At 45.7% G+C, this 18,180-nt stretch overlaps 1 protein-coding gene across 5 annotated transcripts in view; it reads left to right on the top strand.

The window, feature by feature from the left end:
• The window catches only part of SRGAP3 (SLIT-ROBO Rho GTPase activating protein 3), a 321,293-nt gene that overhangs the window by 252,386 nt on the left and 50,727 nt on the right, over window positions 1-18,180 (top strand). For 3 of the 5 annotated variants that reach the window (XM_050778617.1, XM_050778614.1, XM_050778618.1), the window contains exons 9-12: window positions 538-735; window positions 6,306-6,390; window positions 12,138-12,165; window positions 14,620-14,706. In XM_050778617.1, coding sequence (XP_050634574.1) covers window positions 538-735; window positions 6,306-6,390; window positions 12,138-12,165; window positions 14,620-14,706 — 398 coding nt within the window. Of the gene's footprint in view, window positions 1-537; window positions 736-6,305; window positions 6,391-12,137; window positions 12,166-14,619; window positions 14,707-17,447; window positions 17,551-18,180 lie in introns of all 5 variants that reach the window. The other 2 variants (XM_050778615.1, XM_050778616.1) reach the window with 2 other exon arrangements.

The following is an 18,180-nucleotide window of genomic DNA, read 5'->3' as shown; positions in this document are numbered from 1 at the left end:
TCAGCAGCTGTCTTCCTGGAGTTTTCCTTTTCTCAGCTGGGCTTTTGATAGGAGTCCAATAGCAGATACCTGGAGAGTTTGTTCACGAAGAATGGCTGCCCACCATTGTCAGCTTTGTCTCTACCCTTCTCTGAATGAAGAGAACTAGAGCGTGTCTAATGTTGTCTCTATTCAACTGACCACCTTGCATTGGAGGAGCTGGTTTGGAGTTACATAATTAGGCCAAGAGAAGCAAACCTAGAAACCTGGGTTCCTCATTTGTTGCAACATTCCTCAAGGTTCTCTCTGTCAGGAGCCATACATAGAATGTCTTCAAATTGGGCAACCTGGCTTCTCATCCCAGCCAGCTGTGTGATTTTGGGCTGGTGACTAATTTGTGTTTTCCACATTAATACAGTGAGAAGGATTATTTTTGTTCGGCCTATAATCCTAGGGATTTTACATGGAAGAAGTAAAGCGACAGTTGGGAAAGGGATTTTAAGGGTCAACAGCAGTATGAAAATACAGGATTTTTGTCAATCTGCTGTGTTTCTCCAGGTTAGGAAAACCCTGGATGCCACCATGCAGACATTACAGGACATGCTGACTGTGGAGGACTTTGATGTCTCCGATGCCTTCCAACACAGTCGATCAACAGAGTCTGTCAAGTCGGCTGCCTCTGAGACCTACATGAGCAAGATCAACATTGCCAAGAGGAGAGCCAACCAGCAGGAAACAGAAATGTTTTATTTTACAGTAAGTGGCATCCTGGGCCCAGAACCACAGTGTCTGTCAACCCACTGGCAGTGACTTTTCAGGAGCAGCCCAAGCTACTGAGAACCAGAGAAACCACATGGACCTAAGACTCCACCACCATGCTTTTAAAATTAAGTTGCCTGGCTTGGTTTTCTGAAATGCAGAAAGTGAATTCCCAATGGATAGCACTGGCATTGATCTTGGGTGATGATTATTGACATTTTCTTGCTCTAGAAAAAAACCGAGACAGTTTTATTCAGTGGGGTGATAAGAAAATGGCTAACAGAGTCAGGTGCAAGTCCCAAGGAACAACCCTAAAATTACGTATATAGATTATCATGTTGAATTGTCTTAAATTTAGGTGTGAGCTTTGGAAAAAAATGCCCTAAAGAATCCAAGCAAATTGCTCTTTAGTTGCTTGCCCTTCACGTAAAATCCCATGTTAATTATCTTCCATTTGGACAGGGGCTGGGAGGAGCAAGGAGACAGGGACTGGGTTTATTCAACATGTGTCCAACATGTGTTTATTGAGCATAAAATATTAGGTTTGTAAGGGACCTTAAATCTTCCATGGGATGCTTGAGTCTGTTCAGCCATATCCCTGCCCAGAGGCCATCCTGACTCTGCCTGCTTGCTCCCAAGATTAAAAGCTCCCTTTTCCCCCAAACAGCCCTTTTGTTTGCATTGTGTCTGACTTTTAGTATTATCATGTTTTCCTTTATCTTTGCTATCTTCAAAAATCTGCCTCACTGGGATTTCTTGGTTCTCTTCTCTGGGGCCACCCAGAGTGGAGGCTAATTCTACATGACAGTATTTCACATGGTTGCAGGGAACTGGGATTTCATTTCTCCAGGCCAAATGTATCTGATTCTTTCAGTCCTGCCTTATAAACTTTTGTTTTGAGTAGCCTCAGTATCCTAGTGACTCTCTCCTGAACATGTTCCATGTGCTGATGAGGCTCCAAGCAGTGGTCTGCCCAACACAGAATTGAGCAAAATTGGCTGGGCGTGGTGGCTCACGCCTGTAATCCCAGCTCTTTGGGAGGCCAAGGCAGGCGGATTGCCTGAGCTCACGAGTTCGAGACCAGCCTGGGCAACATGGTGAAAAGCCGTCTCTACTAAAATACAAAAAATTAGCTGGGTGTGGTAGTGTGCGCCTGTAGTCCCAGCTACTCGGGAGGCTGAAGCAGGAGAATTGCTTGAACCTGAGAAGGGGGGTTTGCAGTGAGCCAAGACTGTGCCACTGCCTCCAGCCTGGGAAACAGAGTGAGACTCTGTCTCAAAGGAAAAAAAAAAAAAAAGAATTGAGCAAAATGTTCACCCCTTCTATACCAGGTACTATGCTCCTATTCATACGTTCTAAGATCATATTCTTTTATTATTATTCTAAGGCTAAGTTAATATCAGTTATAGCTCTCTTCCCTGCACGCTACCATTAAGCAGGCCTCACTCTTCCTAAGGCTTTGTAGGGGATGTCTTGGGCAGGTCTTCTGTTTATCACCAGTTAGTTTTCCTCTTGATGAATTCAATTCATGGTTTTAGTCAACATCCTGATCCAGTTACTCAGCATACATGCTGTCTCCTCAAACCTGTGTTTCCTGCAGATTCAGTGAGCATGGCTTCCAAAGTTTAATCAATTTAAAGACTAATGGATATACCAAGGCCAGGGCCAAAGACAGAGTTGTTAAAAATATGCAACTAGGGCCAGGCGCCATGGCTCATGCCTATAATCGTAGCACTTTGGGAGGCCGAGGTAGGAGGATCCCTTTAGCTCAGGAGTTTGAGACCAGCTTGGGCAACATAGGACAACTCCATTTCTACAAAGAAAAAAAAAAAAAAAAGGCCTCACATGGTCCATATCCGTGGTCCCAGCTACTCAGGAGGGTGAGGTGGAAGGATTGCTTGAGCCTGGGAGGTTGAGACTGCGGTGAACTGTGATTGCACCACTGCACTCCAGGCTGAGTGACAGAGGGAGGCTGTCTCAAAAAAAAAAAAAAAAAAAAAAGGAAAAAAAGAAAAGAAAAAAGAAAAGCAATGAGGCTAATATTGATTGGACTGTAGTCATTTAACCCATCACAAACCCACCCAATTCTAACCGAGCTCCATCTTATAACTGGCTTTGTCAAATCCCTGGTCAAAAACCAGTAGTCAACAGACACTGCATTTTCTCCAACACCCTTTGACCCTGTCAAGGAAGAAAACAAAGTAGAGCTTAGCGAAGCAGCCCACGCTGATTGCTGACATTCGCCACTTCCATGGGGCCTACTGTGTTCACAAAGAGAATTTATGGTTACAACATGCATATGAATATTAATTCACTTTCGCAGTAGAAGCAAAGAAATCTGGGAAACAGAATTCAAGAAAGGGGTTCAGCCTACTCGAAGTTAGGAGGATTCTCCAGTATCTATGACTAAGGGTCATAAGATGTTATAGTTTATTCTTAATATTTAGTTTGTTAGCGTGGTTTCCTAGTATGCCTTCTCATGACTCATTATTTTAGGTCTTTTTAAGGACATCATAATCCTTTAAATACAAACATCAATACAATTTGATGGCATTCTTTATTTTGTGGACATTCGTTATTCTTCAGATGGTTGAAGTTTAAATGAGGCAGACAGAGATGGTTTACAAAGCCCCAGGCTGTAAATTGCACTAACCAGTGGATGACCTGTCAAGGCATGTGTTATGTGTTTGGGACTAGATCTTCAACTTCTTGGGGCAGTGAGACACGGTGAACAGAATATCAGCTTACCCCTCAGCTCTGCTTTTTTGGGGAATTCTTGGATAGGAGATAAAATGAGAGGACATTATTTTTGAAAGCATCTATAAAGAGCCTCTCAGACAGTAGTTACCAAACTGAAGTGTGCATTTGAACCATCTGGGAAGCTTGTTAAAAATGTAGGTTCTCAGCCAGGCATGGTGGCTCATGCCTGTAATCCCAACACTTTGGGAACCTAGGTGGGTAGATCACTTGAGCTCGTGAGTTCGCGACCAACCTGGGCAACATGGCAAAACCCCATCTCTACAAGAAATACAAAAATTAGCTGGCCATGGTGGTGTGTGGCTGTAGTCCCAGCTACTTGGGAGGCTGAGGTCCCAGCTACTTGGGCTGCTGTGTGCCTGTAGTCCCAGCTACTTGGGAGGATGGCTTGAGCCGGGGAGGCAGAGGTTGCGATGAGCCAAGATTGTGCCACTGCACTGCAGCCTGGGCAATAGAGCCAGACCTTATCTTAAAAAAAAAAAAAAAAGTAGGTTCTCAGACCACCACTCTCCCAAGATGGGCACCTGGAATTGTGAACACTTCTGGGCCTCACTGGTTCCTCCTTCAGTGTCAAATGAGGGGTTAGACTCAAGGTATTCTTGAACAGGAATCTGCGCGTTGACAGTCTCCCCAGCTGGTTACGAGCCCCTGGCCCTCTGCCCCACACTTGGAGAAACACTGAGTCTACTCTCAGTTCACACTGGGGAGGACATGGAAGCCCAGAAATGCACAATAATCTGCTGAGGTCACCCAGTGAGTGACCACAGCTCTGAGCTTCTGTTTCCTTCTGGGTAGAACAGGCCTGATGATGCTTTCCCCATTTACCGTCCAAGATTGTGATGAGGCTTAAACATACGTATGTGAAAACTGTCAGGTGCTCTGCGGATACAAAGGGGAGTGACTCTTAATGGCCACTAGGCCAGGTCCTGGGAGCCTAGGACCATGGAAAAAGAGAGAGGACACCACAACCTCCCACCAGCCCGTTCATTCCAGAACATCAAGGTGGTCCAGCATGAGGTGACCCCAGTCGTATTTGTGTATATGTCAGCCCCCACCCCAATGGGTCTTTCTCCCATGGCTGTCAATGGGAAGGTGGTGATCTTAGGGGCCCTCCTCTACAGTTGACTTGGGGGTGTCTGAGCCTCTGCAACTCACTTTTCTCTGCCCCCTTTTTTAGTGTGCTGGCTGGGACAATAGAGTGGGTTTCTCTTTGAGAAAGTAGCAGGTAGATTTGGGGCAGTCACATCTACCTCCTTGACTTTATTATCAGAGCTCTTGCAATTATCATGCCCCTTGCTTACCAAACTCCTTCCTGCAGGTCTCCACGTGGCCCCCTTTCCACCTCCTTCAGGCCTTGGCTCAAATGTCCACTTTGCAGTGAGGTCTTCCTGGACTTCTAATCCACTGTTCACATTTTATTTTATTTATTTTATTTATTATTTATTTATTTATATTTTGTAGAGATGGGGTCTCAGTCTGTTGCTCAGAATGGAGTGCAGTGGCATGAACATAGCTCACGGCAGCCTCAACCTCCTGGGCTCAAGTGATTCTCTCACCTTGGCCTCCTGAGTAGCTGGCACTACAGTACACGCCCCCAGGCCTAGCTAGTTTTTTAAACTTATTTTTTTAGAGATTTGGTCTTGCTATGTTGCCCAGGCTGGTCTTGAACTTCTGGCCTCCAGCAATCCTCTCACCTCAGCCTCCTGAGTAGCTGAAATTACAGGTATGAGTCACCATGCTCAGCTCTGATTTCTTTTTATCCACAGCATTCACCACCACCTGACCGAGTGGTATTTTACTTATCTTTTTTGTTCATTTATTGTCTCCCTCCCCACTCCACCACATAAGCTTCAAGAGGGCAGGGATCCAGTGAAATTTCTCAGCACCTACTCTAAGCCAGTCACAGCTTTAGGCACTGGGGAGCCGGAGATGAGCTGGGTGTGGAGTCCACCCTCCAGCAGCTGGCCGTGCAGCAGAGGCATGCCCAGTGGGGCTCTGGGACTGTACAGGTAGGGGAAGCTGGTACCCGTGTAGAGGTGGCTGAGGCCCAGGCTGAGTTCAGGCGGGTAGGTGTGTTTCTATCCTGGCCTGTTCTCTGTCCTTCAGTGCCGCTCTAAGGTACACTGCACTGGGCCAGGGCCCTGAACTAGGAAGCAGGTTGGGGCTGGGTGTGGCCCTCAGCTGACTTTCCATGGGAACTTGGACAGATCACTTCCTGGTGCAAGCTTCATTTTTCTTATCTGTAAAAAGAAGAAAATCCTATCACCAACTGCAATTTGGGTTATTTTAATGGGAAAGCCTCTCAGGGGACTGCAAGCCCTTCCTCCTTCAAAGCGGGGCCAGATGAAAGGAAGACTTGTTCCGAGGCTCCTCTGACAGATCCGATAAAGCTCTCTGGCCTCGGCTGCACGTGGCCCCTGGGATGGTTCCCATTTTTATTGCTCTTGGCACAGAAGCACAGTGGAGCTTTGATGAGGAAAGAGGCCCTTTGCTTTGTCTCCTTGTGGCCTTTACCTGACAAAGGCAGCTTTCACTGCTCCCATTCTCCCCTGGCTTGCTTTGTGTTCCTAACCCCTGACCTGAAAGGCCTAGAGCCCTCCAAGGGCCTGGCCACGGCATGGCAGCGCTGAAGATCTAGATGGAGGAAAGCAAAGACGCAGATGCAGAGCCCTCTCTGTTCCCTGCACCGGGGTCCCTGCGGGTGACATGATCTCTCTTCGGCTTCCCTGTCCCAGAGGTCAGTTGCAGAGGCATATATCCCATTACTCGGCCTTGCAATCTATAACTTCTTTGTGCCTTGTGTCTTACAGAAATTTAAAGAATATGTGAATGGCAGTAACCTCATCACCAAGCTGCAGGCCAAGCACGATTTACTCAAGCAGACCCTGGGCGAAGGTGAGTGAGGTGGCGGAGGCCCTCTGGGAGGTGCTCTGTTCCCCACTGGGTTTCACTGTGTCCCCCTGACGTGTTGAGCTGCCTACTCTTGAGACAGCAGGCATCTGGCAGAATGAACCTGGACTGACCAGGACTGGGCAGGCTGGGAAAATCACCTTAGTACAGATGCCTTGGGGGTCCAATCTGGCTATAGAAAATAAAGGGCGTGACTTGCTTTTTGATGAATAGAAAGAAAAAGTAAATAAAAAAAGAAAAAGAAAATAGAGGGCAACCACAAGTCTTCGTTTAGGTTGGCAGGGACAGTCCAAGGCAAACTGATAGAGGGGCACCCATCAGGTAGGGAATGGGAATCCAGGGCCTCAGAGGCCGGCACTGACGTTTTTCAGCAGACACTGTTTGCAAGGAATACTACTGGAGTGTCTGGCCAGGGTTCTAGGTCCAGAGAAGGAAAATCCATACATGTAAGTCAGGGTTTGGCCCTTGAGGGACCTAATGACCAGGCGTAAAGCCACTCAATGCCTTCCAGTGGCAGTTGGAATAAAATGCCAGCTGCTGTCATGGCACATGAGGCCTTATAGCACTTAGCTTCTGCCTGCTTCCTTGACCTCGTCGGTCATTCTCCCTTTCCTTACTATGCTGCAGCCACACTGAGCAAATTTCTGCCCTTCAGGACTCACCAAGCTTGTTCCTGCCCCAGGGTCTTTGCATCTGCATGGGTAACCACCACCCAAATCAGGGGATAGAGCTTTTCAATTACACTCAAAAATCCCCTTGCGCTCCTTTGCAGTCAACCCCCCATGCTCTACTCTGATCTGATTTCTGTCCCTCCAGATTCGTTTTGTGTGTTCTAGGTAGTAAGAGCGGGGAAACTTTGGGTGCTGATGGAAATAAATGTTCCATATCCTGATTTGAGTTACATGGGGATAGACATTTGTTAAAAACTCATTGACTAGGGGATAGGAGTGGGGAAGACTTAGTTGCAATGAGCTTTTTCTTCATTCTTTCCCTTTAAATTTTACCCATCCCGACATTTCAGTATCAGGCCGGGGATAAAGGGGGTGTGGAGGAGTGTGGGTACCAAAAAGGGAAGAAAAACAATGAGAATGGAGGAGAAAGGGAGAAAGTCCAAGAGTGGAGCTCAAGGTGTGGGTGCCATGGGGGCAGCTTCTAAGACTAGCATTAAAGAGGAGGGCCGGCATTTATAGGCACAGGTCAGGGGGCTGTTCCTCATGAGCCAGGTAACAAAAGGTAGGACCATATGAGTTGGTGGCTACTTGCATTTTTGAAATTAGATGCTGAATTTGGAAAACTAATCTTCTTTTAAAAAATAAGATCCTGGGTCTGGTGCAGTGGACTGCCCACGCCTTCTTGGCACAGAAGCACAGTGGAGCTTTAACGAATAAAGAGGCCCTTTGCTTTGTCTTCCCATCGCCCTTACCTGACAAAGGCAGCTTTCATTGCCGCCATTCCCAACTCAAATGATGATGATGATGATGATGATGATGATGATGATGATGACGGTCATCATCATTGTCATCATCATTATCACCATACTTAGTTTTGGTTGGCATAACTCCTGGTCCATTTGGTCCTCCAAGTTTATTTAGCCTTCAACTATGCCTTGCTCTAAGATTGCTCTACCAGTCCCTCTTCTGAGTTTTGAGCTGATTAGCAATAAAATAAAAAACTCCTGGAAAATGCGTTTTCAGAAGTAGAGGGGCAGCTAAGAAAAAGCCATCTGGAAGAATCTCTGTAATCTGTGTTTCAGTAAGCTGGCTGTGGAAAGGCTCACTGTGCTTCCTTTGACAACTGGATGGCTCTTGATAGACTGGTCAGTTCTAGAGAAGTTTTTTTTTTTTTTTTTTTTTTTTTTTTGAAGTAAATGTTCTATTTTAAAACAGTTTTAGAGCTACAGAAAAGTTGGGAAGATAGTATAAAGTTTTCATATACTCCATATCTAGTTTCATATACTCCACATCTAGTTAATGTTTATTAACATTTTACATTAGTATACTATATTTGTCAGCATTAATGAATACTGACACATGTTATTAACTGAAGTTAATAAATTACTGCATTACTGAAAAAGATGGAACCTGAATAAATCGAGACCAAATCTCCAGTCATTTTTATATAGCCACTACACGATAAAGATACATATAGATTCTCAGGGCACTGGGTGAAAGGGGAGAATTTGCACTGACCTAAATGATAAATTGGAAATTGCCCACTGGGTGAAGGAAGAGAAAAAATTCAGCAGGCCAAAGAGAGCTCAGAATCTTAGCGAATTCATCCTTCTGAGTGTCAACTGGTGATTCACCTTTTCCTGAGTGTTTTGGTTCTTCTATTCAGTAGAATTCTCTTCTAAGAGTAGGGTAGTGTTACAGCTGCATCAGTGGCCTTTTTATGCCATATGAGGGCTATTTTGTAGTATCATGTCTAGTGCCTCAGTTTCTCTAAAGTACAGTAGCCCTCCTTTACGTGTGGTTTTGCTTTCCATGGTTTCAGTTGCTTGTGGTTATCTGTAGCCTGAAAATATGAAATGGAAAATTCCCAAAATAAACAATTCATAAGTTTTAAATTTCTCGCTGTTCTGAGTAGCATGATGAAATCTTATGCCGTCGTGCTCCATCTTTGCCAGGATGTGACTCCTCCCTCTGTCCTGCATATCCACTCTGGATACAGTACCCGCCCACTGGCCACTTAATAGCTGCCTTGGTTATCAGATTGAACAAACAGAGGACATGTGGGATTTGGTGCTATCCACAGTTTCAGACATCCACTGGGGGTCTTGGAACATACTCCCCACAGATAAGTGGGGACTGCTGTACTCTTTTGACAGGATGGCTCAAGGAAACTACAAGTTAGATGAAACCCAAGGTCTTTGGGGTCAGCTTTACTTAGAAGCGGATTTGAGAACATGATTGACCCCAGACATACAAGTCAAAAAGCTTCCGGGTGCTTGGCAAATGGCATTCCCTGTTACAAAGGATGTCACTGGCGCTTCTTGGGAGCAAGAGCACACACCTTGGTTGTCGCTATGCCATTTTATTGGCCAGAGAATTCTCAGTTTATCATCATCTCTGAGTCTTAGACCTATGACCTTTTTATTGCTCTGGAGTGTATTCTGTAAGCTCCAGGGTTTACACTCAAGATGCAGTTGGTTTTTCAATTTCTGAAAGCGCCTCAAGCATGAATGAACAGTGTGCTGCCTATAAAAGGGAAGGAGCATAACCTTTTCCGGCCAAGATTTAATCACCCATCACAGAGCAAAATGGCCACCAGGCCCAGGCCATCTGACTTTCTAGAAAATGACTGAACCACCAACTATAAAATATATTTTTAAAATCCCAACAGGTTTCAGAAGGTAAAGGATGGGCATTTTTTGATTCCCCACATTTATGAGATATTGAGCCACCCGATTTCTAAAGATGTTGGTTGTGGGATTCTTGAGAGCAGGAATGTGAGTCTGAAGCTGATAGACAATGTATTAGATTCTGTGCCAGAGAAAAGTCTGCCTTGAGTATGTTCTGACATTCCACTCCACATCCTAAAACCTTTGATTTCTACCTGCTCCCATCTGTTCATTCATCTATCCAAGAGCACAGGCATTTTGTTTGGCCAGGCCTGGGGAGATAGTGGTACACAAGAAAGGTAAGGTTCCTGCCCTCATGGAAAAGAGAGACCTCAAATGGTAAACAAACTACTAAGAAAGTGTGATAGTTGAGCTGGGTGTGGTGATGGCCCTGTAGTCCCAGCTACTCAGGAGGCTGAGGCAGGAGAATCACTTGAGGCTAGGCAGTGGAGGCTGCAGTGAGCCAAGATCACGCCACTGCATTCCAGCCTGGGTGACAGAGCAAGTCTCTGTCTCTTAAAAAACAGAGAGGGTGGGGATTATAATTGTGTTAAGTGCCATGAATGAAAATTTTGGGCTGAGATACAGAACAATCATATATGTGTCGGGGAGAGATGGGGGGACCTGCTTTAGATAGGGTGATCAGAGAGGGTTCCTAGGGGAGTTGCTGTTTCAGCTGAAACTAAAGGATGAGAAAGTGTCAGCCAAGTGAAAAACCAAGGGAAGAGTTTCTGGGGAAGAGGGGACAACATTTGCAAATGCGGGAAATGTGGTGAGTTGGAAGAATTGAGAGAAGGGTATTGTAACTAGACCATGTGGAGTACATAGAAGAGTGGACAGTTTGGGAACCCAGAGAAGGAGGGATCTTTTCCTGGGGATGGAAATGTTTTCAAATTGAATTCTGGTGAGGGTTGCATAACTTTGAATAGTCACTAAAAATCACTGAATGATACACTCCAAATGGGTGAATTTTATGATATATAAATTATACCTCAATTATGCTATTTTTATAAAAGATGGCAATACATCTTAGTTTGGAATTCTAGGGAAGGGTAAGATCTAGACATAGAGTATGGAGTCCTTGGTAAGCACTTGCGGTCACTTAGAAAGGATGTGTAGAAAAGGAAAGCAGCCCTGGGTCTGTGTCCTGATGGCACTCCAACATTTCGAGGTTTGAGGTTGGGCAGAATGAGGAGGAGACAGAAAGAGAAACTGAGGAACCTATAGGGCAGGAAGAACACCTGGAAAATGTGGAGTCATGAAAGTGAAGAGGAGAGAGCTTTGTAAGAAGGGAGTGGTGAACTGAGTAGAATGGTGCAGAGGTCAGGTACAATAAGGGCAGAGAAGACCATTGGATTCAGCCTGAAGGAGATCCTTTTTGACCTTAAGTGTTGACCTTGACAAGAGCAGTCTCATCCCAGGGATGAGGACAGAAGCCTAGCTTCTGGGCAAAAGGGCGAGGAGGGAATAGGAGGGGAGGAAGCAGTAGTGCCTCCAGGCAGCTCCTTCAGGGAATTTTGCTGTAAACAAGAGCAGAGAAATGAGGATGTAGCTGGAAAGAGAAATGGGGTCAACAGAAGGGTTAAAAGCTAGGTTGTGCATATCCAGAACATGTAGATATGCTGCTGGAAATGGTCCAGAAGAGAGGAGATTGGTGATGCTAGGGAGAGGGGAGATACCTGCAGAAACTGAGGCCCCCAGAAGGGCAGAGCGGGTGGAACTAGGGCATAAGGAGAAGGTCTGGGCTTTGTCTGGCAAGTAGGTGGGAGGGCCTAATGGGGGCACACAGATGGAGAACCCATAATACTTGATTTTCTTTTCCAGTGAAGGAAATGAGAAGATCTTCAGCTGGGAATAAAGGTGGAGGCAGGGCAGCAGGGTGGAGGAGCACCAGCCTTATGGCTGGTATCCTTCAGTGCCAGGCGTATGACAGGGGCTCAGTCAGTCTTTGTTGCCATTAAACATTGCAGGAGTTTTCGAACTTTGGGAGGCATAGAAGTGATCACCAGGGGTGGTTGTTAAAATGCAGATTTCTGGGTTTTTATCTCAGAGATTCTGATTCAGAAGACCCATGAGAGAGTCAAGAAATCTGCACCTTTAACCAGATCCCCAGATGTTTCTGATGCAAGTAGCCAGAGGGCTGTAGTTTGAGAATCACTGAAAATGTCTGTGAACAATAACGTGTGTGTGAACACAGCCCTACAAATAGGAGGCTTTTAATAAAGAATTAATAAGACGCAGTTCTTTTCAACAGACCATACCTTAGGCATAATTAGATTTCATATTTCATAAATAATTAAGACTCATTGTGTGTTGTTTTTAGAAAAAGACGAAAGTTCTTTGGTTTAAAAAGAAAAGGCAATTAAACATTAATGTATACTTTTCTTTGCAGGGGAAAGAGCAGAATGCGGCACCACCAGGTGAGAGTGGGAGAGTCGTGTTTTCTTTCATCTGCTGCCCGAGGTGGGAGTGGGATGGGGCTGGGGAGGCCCTGCTGGGAGCTGAGAAGCAGGGATGGCTTCTTCACCAATGTCCCCACGGGCTGGTGTGGGTGTGCCCAGGTGAGGCACAGTTGCTGCTTCGCTTCTTCTAGCATTAGACTGACAAAGCCACGCCCCTCCAGGCTGGCAATGGAAGGGGCGCTTTGGGGGCTGCTGTGTGGCAGTGGGGCACCCTCCCTTTGCGCTGGCCATCGGGTGAGACAGTATTGTCTACTCAGAGTGGCTGAGGGCAGCCTGTAGGAGCCAGAGGCTGTGGGGTGGCTGTTGACCTCTCTTCCCACCTGCTACACCATGCTGAGCAAACTGCCCAGCCTTGCTGCGAGGACCAGCCTGGGGTCCCCATGTACCAAGGCTTTGGGTGAGGCTCAGATTGCGTGCAGCTGGGCATACGCATGCGCATAGATGTGCACAGACTCCCCCGCTGTCCACACCCTGTCTTGGACCTCATGGGCACTTGGATGGGCTGACGGAAAGTAACACACGGGCAACTTCTGCTTTCTCTTCAGCTCGTTCAACATTCCCTTTTGCGCTTTTCCCTGAGCAGACCAGAGCCAGTGAACACTTTCCACTCAGCAGCTGATAGCTGAGGGGCTGACTTTACTCCCCTTTCAGAAAGCTTAGATCCATAAGTGGCTCTGTCACTGGCCAGGTTGTTTGCTTAGAGCCTATTTCATTTCTGCGTTCCCAGTAAGAGATATTGCACTGCCTAGCTGGAATTCAGCCAGTGGCCCAGAGGCCTGCACTTTTCCATCACATGGCAGTAGAGCGCTACTTTTTGCCTCACTTTCTGGGCCCGGGGACCTGAGGGCATTCTTTTCTTTCCCACAAATGCTTCCCAGTGGCCCCAAATCCTGAGAAACCGTCATGTTTGGCAAGAGCAAAGATGAACTCCCAACTCTCTCCTGCTCCTTGGGAAGGGAGTGGGGCAAAGTCTTGGAAAACTCTAGGGTTTTCAGTTCCCTGGGCTCAGGATGGGGAGACCGAGGGCTCGACAGAAGTTCAGCCCGTACAGCTGTTCCTCTGGGCTCTGGCAATTTGGAAGCATCAGGACGAGTCACACCAGGCGAGGCCCTTCCAGCACATGGGGCGGCAGATGTGCAGGGTCACTTTCGAAGAACCTTTTACAAACCTATTATAATTTTTTTTTTTTTCTGGCAAGAGAATGTTGTCATAGTCTCAAAACAACAGAAGCTGAATTTTACACCAAATTCTGCAAATAGTGAAACAGATGGGGGATGAATTGAGCTGTCCCTCACTTCCTCCTAATTCCTAGAACTCATGCAGAGAAGTTTGTTCCAGCAGAGTGTGGGAGAGGAGATCTGTAATCAAACCCTTGGCCAGGTCTCAGGGTCCTCCCTCAGTGGAAAGTTGAGGGTTTGTTTTTTTTGTTTTGTTTTGTGTTTTAAATAAAGCCCTCTGAAGTCTTTCACACCCTCCTTGACCTAGGGCCTGGGAAATCCAAGCTGAGTTTATCAGACCTCCCACTTAGACACCCTGCATTCAACTACAGCTACCCTGCATTCAATTGCAGACATAGCCCTGTGTACTCTGGTTCCTGGTCAAGGTCAAAGTAAACTAAAGTCTTTGTTAGTAAACTAAAAGTCTTCCCTTACCTCCAAAATCATTATCTAACTTGTGGAAATTGTTGCTAACAATGTCTCTGTCCTATGGCTCTCTCTGTATCTTCCATGGACTCCCACACGAGGTGGATATCATTTTTGGATGGTTATTTGAGCACGATCTCCTCAGCCAAGTTGCTGTTGACCTTGTATAGAGGAACTGGTTTTGCATATGGGCTACAGTATGTTATATTTTTCTCACACTTCAGAACCTTATCTTAGAATAGACCAAATTTGTAAAAACCCTGTAATTCAGGATGGCCAGATGTGATAATGCACTTAAATTTAAAAGTGTATTGTAAATGTCGAAGCAAGATGCAAATATAAGGTTTGATTATTGTGATTCAAATGAACGTCTGGCTCCCCTTACCCACGTTGACATGCCCTCGTGGTCTGGATTAGAGATGAAATCACTCGAGATCTTGTTCAAGCAGATGCAACACAGTACACAGCCCATGCATAGCCTCCAAGGGCCCAACTGGCATTGCACTACAGCATTGCCACCATTTGGGATGTTGACCTCCAAGTCCATTAGGTTATCTAGGGGGATTTTTCATCACATCCCTTTAGTTGCAGGATAATTTTGAGGCAATTTCCTGTGTTGCCAACGTGTGTTAATTTTCATCTTGATTAAAAGGCAGAAAGGGGACATTGGTCTCTGGTTTCTCTTTCTTCCTCTCTGTGGCTTTCTCTGTTCCTGTTTTCCCTGCCTCTCTTTCTTTCTTTCTTTCCTTTTTGCTCTGCATCTGAGCAGCAGAAGAGATGGAAGGCTTAGGCTGCCCCACTTTCCTTGGCCGGGCTGTCCCCCTGCTCCCCACTTTGTGCCCCACCCAGCACTTCAGTAAGTCAATATAGATTTGATATTGTGCAAAGTTGGGATAGCTACGTTTCCTTGTCAGAGATTCCAGACAGTGCACAGAACACCACACAAAGAAAGAAATCCCTGTGTGATTCACGCAGTCCTTTGCTTTCTGGATTGGGCAGGAAAAATGGGAAAACATATCTTATTTTCCCTTTATTCCACTTTGTAAAATTTAAGAAAAAACAAAAAGCACTTAGGACTTTCTTTTAAGGAAACCCTCCAATTGGGCACCGTAGGTTTTTTGATATTGAGTGTCCAACACCTGCTTTAAGAGTCTGCTCTTCCTGGCCATGAGAATTTAACAGATAATTTAATGTTACTTCTGGATGTTCTATGATATGTTCTATGATACAATCACTTTCATACTCACACTAGAGCCTTGAGAGTAGGAAGAGCTGAATTTTACCACCAACCTCAATCACATTTTATTTGTGTGATCTTAGGCAAGTTTCTTCATCTTTTGTGGGCTCATTGACCTTGTATGTAAAGTGAATTGATATTTTTTCCCAACCTCACAGGGTTGTTGTGAGATTATCATGCAATGTGATAAGGAAATGATCTGGGAATGTTCAAAAACAAACCAAACACTATGAAAACAGGGTGACAATGTTGCTATCATCAAGTTATTTCTAATCCCCAAACTTAAAACCTTTGGCCTTGTGTCACATTTTTGACACTCTCTTTTGCCTTTGGTATTTGAAAATTTAAGAGCAGATCTTGTAAGAAATCCCACCCCCACATACATACATCCTCAAAAAAATAAGTAATTTTTGAAAAAGAAATGACATGGACTTAGCTAACCAAATTGACATCGATCCAAGATGGGCTTGAAATAATCTTGCCTGTTGTTTCTTTTCAAAATTTTGATCTGTGCTGTTATTTTGTTTCCGTTGTTTGGGTGGCATGATATTTGGATTCACCTGGTTTTTGCCCATGCATGTACTGGAGCTAGCAGCATTTGCTCAATACTCAAACACCTAGGAGAAGTTGGTTAGAGGTCCCTGGGGATGGCTGGCCTACTGAAGGAGACAGGTACAACAAGCCCAGTCAGCAGAGGCAGCATGAATCTCATTTATCCTGATTGGCTGCATAGTCCAGAAGATTTCTTGCCCACTCACAGAAATCAATGAAGACTTGGGGGACCAGGTCTTTGCTTGTCATGTGTGGACATTATCTGTGCCTGGCTGAGTCCCCACTTGTTGCTACCCAAATTTCGTACCAAGCCATTTGAAAATGAACTGCCTCTCTTGGTTAGGGGCCCTCTTCCTAACCTTAAAAAGCCCTTTGCCCCAGAAGGCTGGCACCATTGAGTCAGGCCAACTTGTGTGGTGAAATGAGCAAATAAGCCAACACAGGTATATGCATGGTGAGCAATTCTGGAAACAGGTCCAGTGTTTGTGGCTGTTTCACTGGTGAACTGTGGTATGGTTACCCCTCCCTGTGGCCAAGAGTAGAGCATACTTTAGGAACGGAAATCCTAAAGTAAAGCAAGACACTTTCAACCTGATCCCATGGCAAAGGTTACTGGGGTAGATGAGTCCTTGGTTGGAAATAAAAAAGTGCCCTAAGGCTCCATGATGGTGGTCTGGTAGGAAAAACCCTGAACTTGGAACCAAAGAGTCCAGAGTTTGGGGTCCAGCCCTGTCAGTTCTCCTTCACAGGAGGCTTCAGTTTCTGCCTCTGTAAAATGGGGCCACATATACAGGGTTGAGGTGGCATTAAGTTTAATAATGGATTTGAAAGTGGTTTAATTGAAAATGTTCTTGAGGCTAGGTATAGAGGCTCATGCCTGTAATTCCAGCACTTTGGGAGGCCAAGGTGGGCAGATCATGAGGTCAGGAGTTCAAAGACCAGCCTGGCCAACATGGTGAAACCCTGTCTCTACTAAAGATACAAAAATTAGCTGGGCGTGGTGGTGCATGCCTATAATCCCAGCTACTTGGGAGACTGAGGCAGGAGAATCGCTTGAACCTGGGAGGCAGAGGTTGCAGTGAGCTGAGATCATGCCATTGCACCCTAGCCTGGGTGACAAGGCAAGACTCTGTCTCAAAGAAAAAGAAAAAAAAGGAAGTGTACTTGACTAAAGAACAGGATATTACCATCATTCTGGGGTCACCCAGGGACCCCAAAGAAGTTGCAGCCTCACTCATGGTATCAGTTTCTTCATCTCTGAAATGAGAATAGTAATTGCCTGGCTCTTAGATCAATGAAATAAAGATTAGTCAAGTGCATTTGAAATGCCAAGAGGCATTAGGAAGATCAGTGCCCTGGTACATTGGGAGTTGAGACTTAGTGATAAATTTAAGCCAAAGTAATGAAAATTAACCCTCACAATCATTTTTGAAAGTCTCTTGCTTTCTTAGGCTACAGATTACATCTCTCTCCCCTGATTCCCCCTCCATCTGGTCAGCTTTGCAGGATGTCAGCCTCTGATTGGAGTTTCAATGGTTTCTTGCACATGTCCTATTTTCCCCCTAAGATTTAGAATGCATTTGCGTCATGTAAGAGTTGCTCCTGCTTGGCATTGTGGGTAAATTAAGATCTCCTAAAACATGCAAAGGCCTTCAGATGGAACATTGGAAACCAATGTCTTGGCGGGGGGTCAGGGGCTTCCATTTACATTTTGTGTCCCCTTTAGTTGTGGGTTTTAAGAGCATCTTTCCCAGTTGTATGTTTATGTTGGTTGCTTTCTTGATTTCTTTTGTTCCGTTTTCCCCTAGGCCCCCCTGTCTTCCCCCTAAACCACAGAAAATGAGGAGACCTAGGCCTCTCTCAGTGTATAGCCATAAACTCTTTAACGGCAGTATGGAAGCATTCATTAAGGTACTTGCTGGGGAGCCATGGAGTCCGCGAATGCACCCAATGTAATGGCAGCCTCTGTCCTCCCGCCTCCCTGCCAGCAGACAGCCCTGTCCTTGGCCAGGCCCTGTGGAGCTAGTTCCTCGCTGCAGCCTCTCTTAGCTTCAGCAAGGACTTTTCACGGGAGCCGCTATAGCCTCTAACTGGTTGCTCCTAAGTGCCCTGCACAATTCTCGGCCCTGGGGAGTAGGGATCAGATCATGACAGAACCCAGGGAAGTCCAAGTGGGGCTGAAATACCAGCGCAGTGGGCCCAGCCAGCCATGCTTCATTGCTTCAGCAACTGCAGTCCTAACACCTGAGGGAGAGTCAGAGAAACCCCATTCCCTCACTTCACACCCACGTCTCCCAGGAGAAGCTGGATTGAAAGCAACACAGAGGAAATCCCTGTGGGTATCAGTGTGTTTTTATACATGTGAATTTTTTTTTAGTTGCATATATACCAGCAAAGGAAACACATACACTTTTTATAAGAGAAAATCCTCCCACCTAGTTTGCTTCCCATTAGGTGGTTTGGGAGAAGGGAGAAAACTTGAGGTTGTCCCTTTTGAATTCTAGGTTAACCCTTTGTACCTTAAACTAAGTAGTTTAGCTA

This window comes from Macaca thibetana, chromosome 2 (genome assembly GCF_024542745.1).
Source record: "Macaca thibetana thibetana isolate TM-01 chromosome 2, ASM2454274v1, whole genome shotgun sequence".
Lineage (NCBI taxonomy): Eukaryota > Metazoa > Chordata > Mammalia > Primates > Cercopithecidae > Macaca > Macaca thibetana.
This window is presented reverse-complemented; position numbering and strand designations above follow the sequence as displayed.